The 14,771-nt window shown below is 52.5% G+C and overlaps 6 protein-coding genes and 1 non-coding gene across 7 annotated transcripts; 5 read left to right on the top strand and 2 right to left on the bottom strand.

Annotated features, from left to right (window-relative positions):
• The first annotated feature begins 1,810 nt into the window (after nucleotides 1-1,810).
• Nucleotides 1,811-1,897, top strand: PUNSTDRAFT_t31. Its single transcript has one exon. It is a non-coding gene; the product is annotated as a tRNA-Asn (tRNA).
• Nucleotides 1,898-2,104: 207 nt separating this feature from the next.
• On the top strand, nucleotides 2,105-2,818 carry PUNSTDRAFT_131962 (uncharacterized protein; the record flags this gene model as incomplete). Its single annotated transcript, XM_007381272.1, has 1 exon — nucleotides 2,105-2,818. One exon carries the CDS (start codon nucleotides 2,105-2,107, stop codon nucleotides 2,816-2,818), a length of 714 nt encoding a protein of 237 aa, XP_007381334.1.
• Nucleotides 2,819-3,313: 495 nt separating this feature from the next.
• Nucleotides 3,314-5,516, top strand: PUNSTDRAFT_119044 (cytochrome-450 hydroxylase). Its single transcript, XM_007381271.1, has 9 exons — nucleotides 3,314-3,553; nucleotides 3,608-3,686; nucleotides 3,739-3,879; nucleotides 3,929-4,279; nucleotides 4,329-4,476; nucleotides 4,528-5,038; nucleotides 5,091-5,178; nucleotides 5,227-5,336; nucleotides 5,387-5,516. The coding sequence occupies exons 1-9, from the start codon at nucleotides 3,396-3,398 to the stop codon at nucleotides 5,478-5,480; spliced, it is 1,680 nt and encodes a 559-aa protein (XP_007381333.1). The 5' UTR covers nucleotides 3,314-3,395; the 3' UTR covers nucleotides 5,481-5,516.
• A 1,979-nt stretch (nucleotides 5,517-7,495) lies between these two features.
• Nucleotides 7,496-8,920, top strand: PUNSTDRAFT_142053 (uncharacterized protein; the record flags this gene model as incomplete). Its single annotated transcript, XM_007381270.1, has 1 exon — nucleotides 7,496-8,920. One exon carries the CDS (start codon nucleotides 7,496-7,498, stop codon nucleotides 8,918-8,920), a length of 1,425 nt encoding a protein of 474 aa, XP_007381332.1.
• A 184-nt stretch (nucleotides 8,921-9,104) lies between these two features.
• Nucleotides 9,105-10,790, bottom strand: PUNSTDRAFT_62183 (peptidase C1B bleomycin hydrolase; the record flags this gene model as incomplete). Its single annotated transcript, XM_007381269.1, has 5 exons — nucleotides 9,105-9,279; nucleotides 9,332-9,531; nucleotides 9,593-10,195; nucleotides 10,250-10,411; nucleotides 10,461-10,790. The coding sequence occupies 5 exons, from the start codon at nucleotides 10,788-10,790 to the stop codon at nucleotides 9,105-9,107; spliced, it is 1,470 nt and encodes a 489-aa protein (XP_007381331.1).
• Nucleotides 10,791-12,232: 1,442 nt separating this feature from the next.
• On the top strand, nucleotides 12,233-12,625 carry PUNSTDRAFT_131958 (uncharacterized protein; the record flags this gene model as incomplete). Its single annotated transcript, XM_007381268.1, has 2 exons — nucleotides 12,233-12,336; nucleotides 12,427-12,625. 2 exons carry the CDS (start codon nucleotides 12,233-12,235, stop codon nucleotides 12,623-12,625), a joined length of 303 nt encoding a protein of 100 aa, XP_007381330.1.
• Nucleotides 12,626-13,181: 556 nt separating this feature from the next.
• PUNSTDRAFT_62101 (serum paraoxonase/arylesterase) lies at nucleotides 13,182-14,697 on the bottom strand (the record flags this gene model as incomplete). The annotated part of the gene is given in 7 exon segments (XM_007381267.1): nucleotides 13,182-13,249; nucleotides 13,300-13,403; nucleotides 13,419-13,566; nucleotides 13,621-13,680; nucleotides 13,731-13,953; nucleotides 14,002-14,474; nucleotides 14,532-14,697. The coding sequence occupies 7 exon segments, from the start codon at nucleotides 14,695-14,697 to the stop codon at nucleotides 13,182-13,184; spliced, it is 1,242 nt and encodes a 413-aa protein (XP_007381329.1).
• Nucleotides 14,698-14,771: the final 74 nt, after the last annotated feature.

The raw sequence follows: 14,771 nt of genomic DNA, 5'->3' as shown, positions 1-14,771 counted from the left end.
AGGGGGACAGGGGACACGACCCAAGTTCGCGGCCGTGGGAAGTTCATCCGCAGCCTGCCCGGGGGACACGTGCTTACGAGGTCAGATTTTCTTGATCACACGGTCAGATTTAAGACTCTCACGGTCAGATATAATGTGTCCCGGAGGTTCGGAGTGCCAGGGGGACAGGGGACAATAAGTTCGGTTCGGGTGCCCCGGGGACGCGGGACGAACTTACGGTCGTAAAAGTACAGTAGTTTGACGCATTCTCGAGGAGCTCAATGATGCGCAATTCATCTATGTGATTTGCATCGTTGTCAATGAACCGTTCCTCCTCTGCCGAAAGAGCTCTGTGTTTGGCCTTTTCACGGAGCGCAGCAACACGGGCCCGCGTCTCCGCATTGAGCTTTTCAAAACCTTTCTTTACGATATTGAGAGGAGACATGGTGCAACAAGACGTGTGGCAGGGCTTAGGTCAAGGAGGTCCGAGCAATTTTTTTTCTTGTCTCGCTTGCGCACAGCGCCGACAAGTTGCCCCGGAATCATACCGGCTGCCCGACATCACAACGATGATGCCAATGGATCCGGACCTCGGCAACCTTTCGGAATGACCCGATTTCCAGCTTGAATTATGGGTTATGATCTATCTCAGGCTCATGGGTTATGGAGTACAGGAGAGATATGGGATTTTACTATTCCCCCAAGTTGGGAGACACCCGAATGTATGGCTTACTACAGAGTATGGGTTCCCAGAGAGATGGGTTAAGACAGAGTTGACTGTACATGTCATTATCCAGCATCAGCATGTTTCTGAGCTGATGTCTGAACGGAGAATCCTTCGATTGAATGATTTCATATCGTGTTCGTACTGTAGTTTTACGACCTTAGGTTCGGTCCGCCTCCCGGGGGACAGGGGACAGCTGCAAGTTCGGGGCCGTGGGAAGTTCGCAAACTGACCAGAGTCAGTTAAAAATATTCACACAGTAAGAAATTCTATTCTCACGATCAGTCCCAGCCCTGGATTTTGGCGGGGGACAGGGGACAACACGGGAAATTAGGTTCAGTTCGGGCTGCCAGGGGACAGGGGACGAACCTAAGGTCGTAAAACTACAGTATTTTCCTTGCAACCGAACCGGAGAGTATCTCCCAACCGCAGCTACGAGACAACAATTTTTTTTTTCACAAGCATGGATTGAATTGGTTGATTAAAAGCACATTAGGGTATATTCGCTCGTTTAGTGTTCATGCAACAGTGCACAGGCGTAAGAGAGCGCGCCGAATCGCCCGGGCGTTCAGCGCTAATACGTTGATGTGGCTCCCGCGCGCCGTGATCCGCACCGGCAGCAAATAATGTCGACGATAACATTGAATATAGTGACAATCACCTGTCGTTGTCGTGAATACTGTGCTCGGATAGGTGAAGCAAGACTCGACGTACTGTAGTAACTGCTCCGACAATGGCCATGATCACGCTAGCAATAGCGGAAATTACGGCATTGATGCCGGCACCGATAGTAGAGAAGATGGATCCCTGGCATCACATTCGCGCGATTAATAGATTAATCGGAGTTAACAACGAAAGAAGCTTACCATGTCTATAGTTCGTGAAGATCGTGAAAGGCTGGCATGTGTTGGCATCGCGTCGAGACTTATATACGCTCGCCCAAAATCTTCCGGCGTGGTGTTCTGGAGTGGTATGCGTCACTTTGAACTTGGACAGAAGTTCGTGACGTCGATGAGAGCCGTACTGACATCATCGATGCTGAGTCGGCAAGTCGAATGGGACTTCTGTCAGTTTACTGATATATTATGAAGCATGTGAATTAATATATGCCCCATGGCTGAGTTGGTTACAGCGTCCGACTGTTACCTTCGTAACGTTATCGGAAGGTCGTGAGTTCGAGCCTCACTGGGGCAGATGTTTTTGCGCTGATTAACGGCAAGAGATCGTGTGGGATATAATCTCTCTTTCTGGTTGCAAGGGAACGACATCAACCTTTCATTATCGCTCTCACTAACATGGACCGCTGCCCTACGGAAATCTGGGTGAAGGTCTTCTCGTTTGCTTGCTTGGATGGTGGCGCTACCGGCCGCTCTCTGTCGTTGACCTCTCGATATGTTCGCGATGTCTCCCACTGGGACCCAGGATATGCGTTACCAGTCCATCGCCGTTCATGATATACGGCAAGTCGATCAGTTTGCAGCGCACCTCCGCTGGGAACAAGCAAGGACGCACAAAGCGCCCATCGTGCGTCATCTGTTCATTTCCGCCCCGAATTGGGGCGAGGTCGACCTCGCGTCGTGGGCGGAGGACGAGCGCGTGCCCAGAGTGCGAGGGGCATTGGTCTCCCTACAGCATCAGTGGTCGACCAGACTAATGGCCGCTACAGGTGATCTGCTGCAGATGGTGGCGCCAACGCTGCAAACTCTGTTCCTCCACGGCAACACGTTGAACATAGCAGCGCCCGGTCGCGTCGAATTCCCCATCCTTACAACCCTCTCGATTTCGCGCGATCCATTCTGGGACTCCACCGATCCCATCCTTCCCGCCCTACGCCGACTGCATATCACGACATTCAACGGCGATACGCGACCCTTCTGGGACCGTCTTGCGATACTCGTTCCTGCAAACAGCTTGACTCATCTCCGCCTCTCTGGCGTTGAGGCGCGTGACGTGGAAGACCTGGAGATGGTCCATGGTCAAAGTCTGAAGCTTGAAGTCTCATACAGTCATGATACCGTCGAAATGCTTGCGGGCTTTACAATCACGACTCGGGAATATTGGGATGACGCATTGCTCTACTTAACGTTCAATATCATCGCATGCTACCATGTATAATAGTATAATTACTGCAAGCTGCAGTAGAGAGCTTCTGATTTTCGATATATAACGAAATATCGGTATTTTGTGGCCATAAACCGCGCCAAATCGAGCGATTTGAATACGGATTTTCGATATATAGGGCAGACCGCGTGCACAAATCACCAACGCCACGTGGCTTATAGAACAATACGAGAAATCTATCTCCTCCTGCACAATGGCGATTCCAGAAAATCCGTCAATATGAATGATACATATGGTTGATACGAACATTTCATATTGAGGACTAAGCAAAGGAATCATAACCACGGCACGAGATGGACTTTTCAAGCTTGATATTGAATCACGTGATGTTGGTGATGTGTGCAAGCGGTCTGCCTTATCGATTTCAGAAGCTCTCTAGTATAAGGTTTCCTGCTGCTAATAACGATCACGTGAGCGATTCTATTGTCTCACCCTCCGTCAATGGCTCGGACTGCTTGAACAATTGAGATCCATGAACATGTCTCGCCCCCACTCTGGATGGTACCCAGGCCTTCCCGAAAGCCTTAACTGAGAGGTCTGCGCTACACTCACGCCCAAATTATCAGTCGCTATGCCGCACTTAGCAAGCTCTTTAGCTGCCATCGTATTGTTGTCCGCTGGATGGATTGTTTACAAGTTTCTCATTGCCCCGAGATACAACCCACTCCGAAGGTTGGCAGGCCCTCCCGTCTCGGGATTCTGGGGAAACCACTTAGGTTTCGTCCTTGAGTACGTGCATCGCTATGCCACCGGAGTGTCACTAAACCAAGCGTTATTACCCAGTCCGGCACGCTCACCTAAAACACACGAGTTACTGGTCGAACATTATGGACGGAACGTTCACATACGAGGCATGGGACCTGTAGGACCTTTCCTTCGGTATCGCGTACTCGGTGATTCACGACGCATTACAGTGGGATGATCGTCTCTTGACCCTCGATCCGCTCGCCATGAGTCATATTATGAAGAATAGCACCATATACCAGAAACCATGGCAGTCCCGCCGTCTTATCACGAACCTGATTGGATGTGGGATGCTTGCTGCTGAGGGCCAGGTGTGTAAGGTCTCAATATCAGGCAGACTGATGCTCACCTCAGGTTAAGGTACATAAACGGCAAAGGCGCGTAGCGACGCCCGCCTTCGGCGTACAGAATATGCGCTCGCTCGTTCCGGTTGTGTTTCGCAAAGGCGGACAACTACGTGATCGTTGGATGACTATCATTCAGAAGCAGAAATTGGCGAACGACGTACGCCTGGACGTGGCGATGTGGATCAGCCGGGCCACATTCGATGTCATCGGACTTGCGGGCTTTGACTACCATTTCAATGCAATCGAGGACGAGTCGAACGAGTTGTTTACAGCCTACAAGGATATGTTTGAGATCGCCATCTCACAGAGCCAAGGACGTCGGAGTGTGTTGAGTCTCTATCTCCCAATTATTGACGTCCTCTTCGTAAGTCCAATTTCAGCCTGTCGTCAACCGCGGTCTGACGTTTCGCCAGCCGGATAAAGCTGTGAAAGTTGTACGCAAGAGCCAAGCGGTTATTAAACGCGTTGCGGGGGAGCTCATTCAACAGAAGAAGCGCAGAATGGTTGAAGGAGAGAGGGCGGGGAAACCGTATGAAGGGCGTGACCTCCTGTCTGTACTCTGTGAGTGGACATTTACCTGCCGTAGGAACTGAAACTGACAACCAACCCCAGTGAAGTCCAATGCCGCCGCTGATCTGCCCCCCGAACAGCGCATCTCCGACGAAGATATCCTCAACAATATCAATACGTTTATGTTTGCTGGTTCGGACACGACGTCTCTAGCGTTGACTTGGACGCTGCTATTGCTAGCTCAGAACCAGGCTGTCCAAACTCGACTTCGCGCTGAATTACTCCGCCTGGCGGCTTCTGTTCCGGATTTGTCATCCCTGAATGAGGAAGAAATGCAATCATTGCACACCGCAATAGCCAACCTTCCATACCTGGACAATGTGTGTAAGGAGAGCCTGCGATTGATCCCACCGGTCCACTCTTCGTTACGTGTCGCCACGCAAGACGACATCGTGCCCAGCTCAACACCGGTGAAGATACGGAAGCCTAATGGTACAATAGCAGAGAGCCCCGAGCGCTCTGTGCATGTGCCAAAAGGCTCCTTTGTGCACGTTCCCGTGGAGGCCTTCAATCTCGACAAGGAAGTCTGGGGCTCAGATGCGTGGCAGTTCAAGTAGGCTTGCTCTTTCTGGATGGTGTTGCCTTCACTGATCTGAATGTCTAAGCCCCGATCGCTGGGATCACTTGCCTGAAGCTGTCCACGAACAACCTGGACTTTACGCAAACATCCTCACTTTCTCAGCAGGACCTCGAGTAAGTCGATCGAACAATTTCTTAGGCCGCACTGACTTCAATGACCAGTCATGTATTGGAATGCGCTTCTCCATGATCGAGATGAAAACGTTCATGTATATTCTATTGACCGACTTCGTTTTCCGCGAGACCGAGGAAAAGATCATCAAAGCCAATGTGTATGTTTCGCTGTCTCGTGATTGACGATTATTGACAAATGCTTTTGTAGAGTGTTAACACGCCCTTACGTCAAGGGCAAGTTTGGGCAAGGCAGTCAGTGCCCAATGCTAATTTCGCCATATGTAGCCGAGAAATCGTCGTAGGACCAGTAGTAGTAGTATATAAGTAGCCTACGCGCCCGGGGTTTTCACTTCGATATTCTCCCCGAGGGCTTGTATCATCGATAACTTTGTGTCTCGCTCAAATAGATTTCCTGTGACTGAGCGCGGATGTGGCGGGAGAATAATCGCCACTATGTGCGTGATGAATGTTAAATCTGTGCGTTGCCTGTTGCATGTCCTACAGGATCCAGAATACCCTACAACCTACAATCCGATGGCTTGGCAGGCTAGTAATCGTGCTACAAGGCATCTTCGGCTCGTTCGGGAAGCTCTCGCAGCTCCTCCTCCCTTACAGGATCGGCTTATCAATCTGATTGACGATGCATTGCTCCTTACATCTGCGCCTGTAAGAACTGTCATGTAGGTGAACCCTTGACAAACTCATCACTCTCTAGGAATGGTTCAAATCATCTCCCGAAAGACAACATATCAGAACAGATGTCCTACTTCTTGTAGCAGGTCTAGCGAACGCAGCACAGAAAGCTGATACCATGGCCTGGCCCGCAGTGCGTGACCTCATGGAGGACGCGGCGAAGTATATCTCTAAGTACTCTGCTGGGGACTCTTCGTATTCTGACCTTGATTATACAGTATCATGACGAGCGTACGGAAGGAATGTGATCGATGGGGCAGCGAAAGTAGTGCTGTCGCCGTGCCGACACATGTGATACGTCGGGATTTGACGCGCAAAATCGACCACCTGGATGTACGTTGTGAGCTTTTTTCTGACCGCGTTTCCATCGCTGAGATCGGCATCTAGTACATCTTCACTCATGAGCTATGCGCGACTATAACCATTCAATCGTTAGTTGAACCTGTTCCGCAACAGGATCCAGCCTTCGGAGGTACCAGGCACATTTTTTTGCGGTCACTTATGCTGAATATCCATAGATTTACTAAGACTCCTAAGTCCGCCAGCGTCTGTTCGCGGACGGCGTCCGTACGCGAAGTTTTTGGATCGTGTGGTCTACTGCTTCACTCGCGAAGGGGTACAGAATGGCCGACCGAACCTGCCTATGGAACTGGCCCTAATGATTGTTTCACACCTTGCTCCAATCCTACATCGAACGGAAACAGGGAGGTTCCATACCTCGGTAGCATATTCCTTAGGCGAACATGCTTCTACTTTGCTGTCTATTGAGGATATCCCTCCTTTTGCAGTCGCACTACGCGCCCGAGTCCTTTCACGGGATCAAGGCTGGGCTGACTATCCCAAAGCGCCAGCAGGGAGCTGGTCCTGGGGCGAAATCCGCCTGCATAAGAAATTCAGCACCCAGCCAGAACAGCTGAGACAACATTCGCTCGCAAAGACAAGGCGGACGTGGACCTGCTATCACAACAAGTTGGCAGATCCGCGCTACCACTTATACGATGTAACCTTCCCAAAACATCATGAACTCTGGTCGACCGCAGAACAGGGCGATGAGCTGAGGTTTGTCGCGTGCGCTGAATTGCCTGGATGGCAGAATCAGATCAGGAGCATCGAACTATCGCTGTACACCGCCTATGAGCCGGACTTGTCCTGGATCGGTGCTGAAGCGTCACTTGTATGTGGGACTGCTCGGGACGTCGAGCCTTTCGCGTAGAAGCGGCTCGGTAGCTTATCGTTCATGATGCATATATTTAGTGGTATGTGCAGATAGCTTGCGTTGTTCCTGGACGAATGATAGACCGTGTTGTACGTAGGGTGATATGTAGGTTGCGCAAGCGACGAATGCAGCAGCTGATTGGCGCTATGTGTGAAGTGGACATCGCGGACGTCAGAGGTTGTCAGTTCAATCTCAACGTGTCAACACGCCGAAAAACCATATTACCAAGGTCCGTCTGTTCGTGGCTTCCGCGCGCCGTTCAGGTCCCACCACAATAACAACAAGGCCCTACCCTTACCCCTCATCCTATACACCTGAGTGAGTGCATATCCAAGTGTCGTCTGCCCATGGTTTAACACGAAGCAGCCCAGCACCTATCTCCATTGCACAACCGTCCATCGTCTCGTGATGACTTTCTTTGTTGACGAGGATGTGCTGCTAAGCTCGACTCCGCCTAGGAAGAGGCGTTTACTGGATCGTGGTGATTCCATTCGCGACCAACGCACCTCCCCTTCGCCGACCTCCGTTCGGTACCTAAACGTACTCGATGTGATGTCCGATGAGGCCTCTGCACGAGGATTCCAGAGTCATATCAAACGCCCAGCGTTGCCATCTATGGATGAAAACACCAACGTGCGAAAACGCCGCTTCGGTCGCATTGTCGAGATCGAATTCGAGCATTCGCTGGAGGCGCTCTCAGTCGCCACCTCCGACTTCAACGGGGACGACGAGGAGCCCTGGGGTACCGTCCAGGAGTCGAAGCTGGATCCTGTTCGCGAAGTGCCCGTGGTAGTCGTGACGGAGGCGTCCTTGTCCATGTCTCCCGCGGTGTCGGTATGCAGCTACGAATCCGGCGACGCCATCTCGATCTCCGCTTTCCCTCAACCTCCCATGCTGTCGTCCGATATCCCTTGGTCGGATTCCACGTTGGATGAAGTGCGCGCCATGAGTGCCTTCTGGAGCTATTCAGCTGGGGAGCTCGAGGAAGACCTGTTTTCTCAACCCAATGTACCATTCATCGCTGTTACAGAGGAGGAGAATGAGGCTTTATATTCGGTCGAAGGCGATAGCCACCCGGAAGCCGCAGCAATTACGGGAGGCATGTCATTGCCCGACTGTATGTGCAGGAACATTGACGAGGACACATTGGACGCTCGGTCCCCATTGGTTGTGCTGGAGACAAGTGTCAAACACCGATCTGCAGAACTATTAGCAGTGTTGTTCAAGGAATCGCCACTGCCTTATCGTCCGCCACAGCGCGACTCGTGCATTTCCATAAGCAGTGTTGCCCCTCCGCCCAGAACACGCAAGGATCTCCGCGCAATGCTGGGCTCACCATATATTGCACCCGGAACCATCGATGATTCCAAGCTGGAGATCGCGTCAGGCGGCAGCACTGGGCACATCGTGACCGACGGCGTAGGCGATGCCCCATGCCCAATCGAACAGGTCGCACCACCTCCGCGCGAAGCGATGAAGTGGACAAGTTACCGCCCCAGACAGAGTCTAGCCCCTTTCGCTGCATATGCAGTCGGTCTTCCGCCTATCGGCGAAGCCGTTGCCTCCGACACGCCGCCTTCTCTCCCACCCATCCCAGCCGTTTGGTCGCCTCTTCCAAGCAGTGTTGATGACGCTGCTACAGCCGCCCTCGAGGAGGATGACGTCTCCGGACAGTACTCCTTCATGAATCATTCGCCAGAAATTGCAGACCGCCGAGACTTCGGCGAAGATACGCGCAAGGCAACCGTACGCCATCTGTTCAAACGCGCGATGGATAAGACCCGCATGGTCAACCGGTGGAGGAAGCCCAAAGCCGACATGGTGACCTTCTGACACGATCGCTCGACCCAAGCCCATTCTCATACGCTATCGATATCCGCATGTTGTGCTACTTTTTATCTTGTTTTCCACACGGAATTGCTTCGCTTTTGCAACTGTAGTCAATGTAACCCCAATGCCTGTATTGAACTTCGAACATGTTCTCTTGAACAATCCAAATGTACTACGACACGGTCGACTAAGCCAGGGCGCCCTGTATTACAGTGCGCTGGTGTGAACACTTCGTCCAGCCTATGAAAGATTTACGCACCATCGGGTCCCACGCAGGGAGGACAATCCTCTCCTTACCCTCGAAGACCTTTACCAGCTCCTTGGGTGCCAGAGACTTAGGCACAACGACTTGGTAAACGAATCTGATCCGACCACGTTAGAGTAGGTCAAAACCAGGCAGCGGTTGATACGTACTCCTCGAACCACTTGTCGGTCATCACGAACCAGCCCTTCTCTCCCGGCTCCTCACCCCACGAGTTCTCGACCTTGTAGCGCACTGGCTTTCCAGATCCATCCAGGTGAACCGCAGAGATCACCATGGCGTGTGTCATGGCTGACTCGTTGACCTGAAGGCGCTGGGCCTTCGTCAAACCGAGCTTGATGTTGAACGCGTTCTGGTGGATATGAATCAGCTGGTTTCGGTCTACTGCATAGCTTCTCTTGAATGACATTTACCTCATATTCGTACAGCCCAGTGCTCATGATACCCTTCACCCGATCAGAAAACTTCCCGACATCGCATCCGAAGAAGACCGGAACGCCCGCCTTGACCATCCTCACGACCGCATTCTTGAGGTCGTCGATTTTGGTGTTGACGTAGAGAACTGGGCGCCCTCCCCAGACGTTGCCCAGCTTGTCGACGGTGTAGAGCTTTCCGTACTCGTTCCGAGGGTCGTTGATGAGAGAGAAGCAGTCCGAAGGAGCATACGACTTGGCGTGGAACGCCTTGTAGAACTCAAGGGGGGTGCCTGTCCACGTGTGCGGCTTGCCGTCGGCGTCGTAGTAGTCCCAGGTGAAGGGTGCGTCGGGCTTCGGCGGCACGCCCAACGTGGCCGACATGATCGTGTACACCTCCGCCATCAGCGACTCCTTCTTGGAGCGGAGCGTAGCCAAAACCGCCTCCTCGGAAAGCGAAGAGTTGGCCCGAAGACTGGCCGCCAGCTCTCGGAGAATCAGAGCATCCTCACGGAGCTTGGTCTTCAGTAGCGTATTGAGCGGTCCAGAGAGCGAGGAGTGAGTGGACTCGGGGTAGATTGGCTGCGGGACGACACCGTAGTTCTGGGAAATCGAGTGAGATGGTGAGTCGTTTTGTGTAATGATCTCCTTGCTTACCTCCAGAATGTTCACAGCCATATCCCACTGGCCACCGTCGCTGATCAGGTCCCCAGCCAGGTGGTTGACGAGACGATCATCGAGTGGTCGGTCCGCGAGCTCGATGGAAAGCTCGAGGTAGTAGTTCGACTTGTTGAGCTTGTCCCAGAAGAATACGTACGACTGAATTCTGTTCAATGCCATGAAATCTGGTACTGCAGAACGAACGAACCTGCGAGAGCTGGAACTCCTTCAAATTCAACTTCTGCATGATATTGTACCGGAGAACATTGGTGGTCGCGAAGAGCCAGCATCGACCACTCGATTTCTGCGAGGTGATAGGGCTGGTCTTGAACGCAACCTCGGTGTTATAGACGTGAGGGTCCGCAACGATCGCCGACCGAGAGAGCAACGCCTCCTGGAGATTGGTATGCGAGAGGATCGTTCGCGAGAGCTGGATCTTCGGATCCGCAGACGCGTCCTCCTCCCACTTGCTCACGATGTCGAAAGACACGGAGCCATCCTCAGCCGCAGGTCGGACAGCACCGTGCTCCAGCGACATGGCCGTCAGCCGCGCCAGCATCTTCTCGTCATCCGCACTCTGAGCTGGGAGCGAGGACGGGGCAGGCTTAGAGGGGGCGGCTCCCATGGTGAAAGGTGTGCAAGCGATGGGACGAGGACCGCGAGCTGAAGTGCGCATGAGTATCGAGTCCGACGTGATAAGGCGCGCAGCGACACGTGAGAAGCCGGAGCGGCATTGAGGCGTAGCATATGTTCAGGCTGCAAGATTAGCTGCAAGTACAGGCGAGCAGAGAGAGGACCTGAGCAGTATTTGGCATCGTGAAGCGAGCAGGCAGATCGATCACGCTACTAGTACAGACCGTTGTCTCAAGATCGGAGGACTGTCTCGGTCCTCGAGCTCATCACGATCAGACGCACCGCGTCGCCGGCCGCGCTAACAGTAACACTGAACCGTCCAGCTCGAGCATATGGTACGCAAAGTGCAGTCATTGAGACGAGTTGTTCGAGACCGATATGGATAGCGCAGGGAATACAGCGGCTCTGACCAGAACGTTGAAGTTTCAGATCGGAGCAACGCGGATGGAAGGTGTTCAAGAAGTGTTCACGGGCCACTTTCCTTCGGACTTTGACCAGTATGTAACTGCCGTGAGATCAATGCAAGCCTCGGACCTCTTACGATCGGCGCAATCTCACGAATTCACGGGTGTCAACTGTAACGAACATCCCAGCAACATGCACTGGGAATCGACCTATACGCTGCAAACCTTCCTTTTGCTGCTCCCCAAGGTCATTGCAATATGATATTATTACGTCTCAGATGCCTGAGTACCGCATGATCTGGACGGTGCGACACTTGGGCTTGGGCGTCGTGTGTCTGCAGATCTGGAAATGTCTTCTATCCTTTCCTAGGCGCGATGTGCGGATGGTGTTGACGTTGCTCACCACACCGGGGTCAAAGTCCACTCGTTGTTGCATCGCCTCCCGCCACGCAATCGTCCTATAACCAAAAACATCGCTGCCCGCGCCAGCACAGATCAAATGGGCTCTTCATCATACACCATATTGAGATGCTACGGCGCTGGGCTAAATCCGAACATATTTCCCTGGAGCCTCTACGATTCGCGGTTCTCAGGTGCCTAACTGTCATGGCCTGGCGGTCACGACTTGGTACATAATGGGGATCCTGCTGAAGTTTCCTTCTTTCATCCAGTGACAGTCCTATTACGGAGCGCTCTTGCCGGATCCTGTGCTATTCTATAGGCTGGTTCAAGGAAGATCCGGTACTAACGGATGCGTACGAACAAAGGCGGCCGCGAAATTCTTGGAAACCGAAGATGATCTCTGCCGGGAGGTATCGTATCTTCGCGACATAAGCTCCATCCTCTACTAGTCCCGTCTATCTAACTCGTTCGCTTTACATGTGAGTCGGATGCCTTCGTAGGTATGCGCCGATGGCTGATCAGAGGAGTGAGGTAGTTTGCTATGCCGTCTGAAACTGTCGCTGCTTCCACGGACGATGCTCGTGCCTCAGCGAATGGCGATGGTTACAACGTTCAAAGCGTGAAATCTGCGCTCAAGGGCGTCAAGTGCACGATGCGACGGCTCCTCATGACGATATGTAGGTAGTCGTGTCTTTTAAACGCTTCGCGCCTCAACCCCGCCTCCCCCTTGTACAGCCAGATGGTGCAGCACTTGCACGAGATTGAGTGCCTAGGCGGTTCCAAGGGCTTCAACAAGTGGCTCGCCGAGGCGAAGCCTCTCCCTATGCACGTCGACACCGGCACTTTCACGCAGTACATGCCTTGCAACGTCACCGTCGAAGGATCAGTACTCCACACCTCCTTCCAGGTTTCTTCGGGATTCGGGGTTCCTTAATCTACGATCTGCACAGTATTCGGTGCGGGGAAGCATGGGGGGTTCAAGGCCCATGTTTTCTACAGCTCTTGGGACGACTTGCTCGGGCATGATGTAGAGTACTCTGTCGTCGCTGGTTCTATCCACTTCGGGGGCGCCACCATCAATTTCTTCTATGAAGAGGAACTCAAGGCTCAACTGACGATCGGATCAAACTACACCGGGCTTGCCAGCGGCATGGGCCGTTGCACCTGGGTGTGAGTTCTTGCTTTACAGTCATAGCAGACGACATCTGATGCCGCAGGAAATCACCAGGACTTGAGCGGCTGCTTCGCAGCATTTTGTGTCGTCTGTGTGTTCTTCGCGGAATGGTTGTTGATGCGGACAGCATTGACAAAATCGGAGAGTCCACTTGAACGCATCGCTGTAACATTCGAGTTCGGATATATATTGGGAATATTGGGTGTTGCTACTCAGTATCAACTAGCGAGCAGGCAAGATGTCGGGCGTCCATCATAGCCTGCGGGAGAGTACTCATCGAATTGCCGCCGTACCAACATGTAAACGAATACTTCTGCTACAGCTGCACCTGATTGGAAGTGGAGACCTCAATGTTGCATACCGTCAAATGAGGACTCGCCAAGCCTGACCAGGTTTCAGCCAGTCAGATTCCCACTGCAAGACGGCCATCTTACCGTGAAGGAACAACTGTTTACGGTCGACGTCGTAAGCAACCGAGGTTACTCCAGGGGCGAGTTCGCCATCGTCCTCGAAAATCTGCAGAAATGTCAGAAGCGCGCTACTATATGCTCACGTGAAAAAGCTCCCCTTCTCAATCTTATACTTCTCGCCGAAGTAAGCATCACGTCCGGTGTTGAGTGATATACGCAAAGCCGAAGAAGGTGCGATTATGGAAGGATCTTCGAAGTGCTTGAACACTGTCTGGAGACAATTGACGGTGCCTGATGAACAAGGTTAGATACCTTCGGCGGAAGCTCGATCGTCATGATACGTACCAGATGCCCATAGATAACCATTTTCATCCACGACCAGATTGTCAATGGGATAGTCTGCACCTTGAGTGAGACAACAACTCTGCAGTGGGATGTGGGTATGCCCGTCATACCTGGCTTAATAAGGTCGGTTACTACCAATGAATTGTCCGCCTGTTTCTCCAGCACCCGAATCTCAGGGTGTCTGTCGTTCGCAACGTAGAAGACGTCGTGCTTGTTACGCGCAATTCCGTTTGCTCCCGGGAGATTCTGCACCGCGAATCTGCAACCTTCGTCGAGATGGCAATAGCCCACAGATGCCGCAAATTTGAAGCGCCAGTGCTCAAGATGACGAGTCTGATTGCTGATCAGCAGAGCACCGCGCAGATGCAAAACAGAACCTACCAGAGATGTCTTGGAGCCGTGGTCATTGGTGAACCAGAAGCTTTTGCCGTCAGGACTCCCCACGAGGTCATTAGGCGTTACGATCACTGGGTCCTCGACGGTTGCAACGTGTACCATCGTTGACCCTCCTACCGACGTGCGAAAAATCTCCACGGACGAATCGGCGCCAACCTGGTTGGCGTCTTGGCCATCGTGAGGCGCCCTATGGTTGACGACATACACAAAGAGTTGTGATGGATCTGTAGAGGACGGAACCACGTCCATTCCGTGTACCGATAGACCACGGGGAGACTCAAAACCAGTGATGCTCAAGCGCGTAACTTTCCGCGCAGGGGGATCGTAAACAGCAACATAATCCTGATCGTTCATTCCTGAAGCATTGAAGTGGTTCACCGTAGGCATCCATTGAACCCTGCTTGCCGGCGTGGAGCACGCCAAATAGACAGATCCCGATGGTTGGTGCAACACCAACTCTGCCGCGAATTACTCGGTTAAGTACGTTTAATCAGGAGTTGGAGAGCGATAAGTACTTTCGCATGCTTGAACATCAGGGACAGTGTGACAGTCAGTGTTTCCTTTAGGTTCAACGACCCGCCCCAGACCGAAACCGGTAATGATAGGTTTGAAGTGAACTTGATAGATGCCAAGGAGGATGGCGAGGGCGGTTAAGCCAACGGTGACGGTGGCCCCTGTCATACTTGCCAGCGTGGAGTACGTATACAAGGCCGTGGACAATGCCAAGACTTAGCGACAGGTGCGCAACAATCTGA

Source organism: Punctularia strigosozonata, assembly GCF_000264995.1.
Source record: "Punctularia strigosozonata HHB-11173 SS5 unplaced genomic scaffold PUNSTscaffold_3, whole genome shotgun sequence".
Lineage (NCBI taxonomy): Eukaryota > Fungi > Basidiomycota > Agaricomycetes > Corticiales > Punctulariaceae > Punctularia > Punctularia strigosozonata.
The sequence above is the reverse complement of the archived record's forward strand: the minus strand, read 5'-3'. Positions and strand labels throughout refer to the sequence as shown.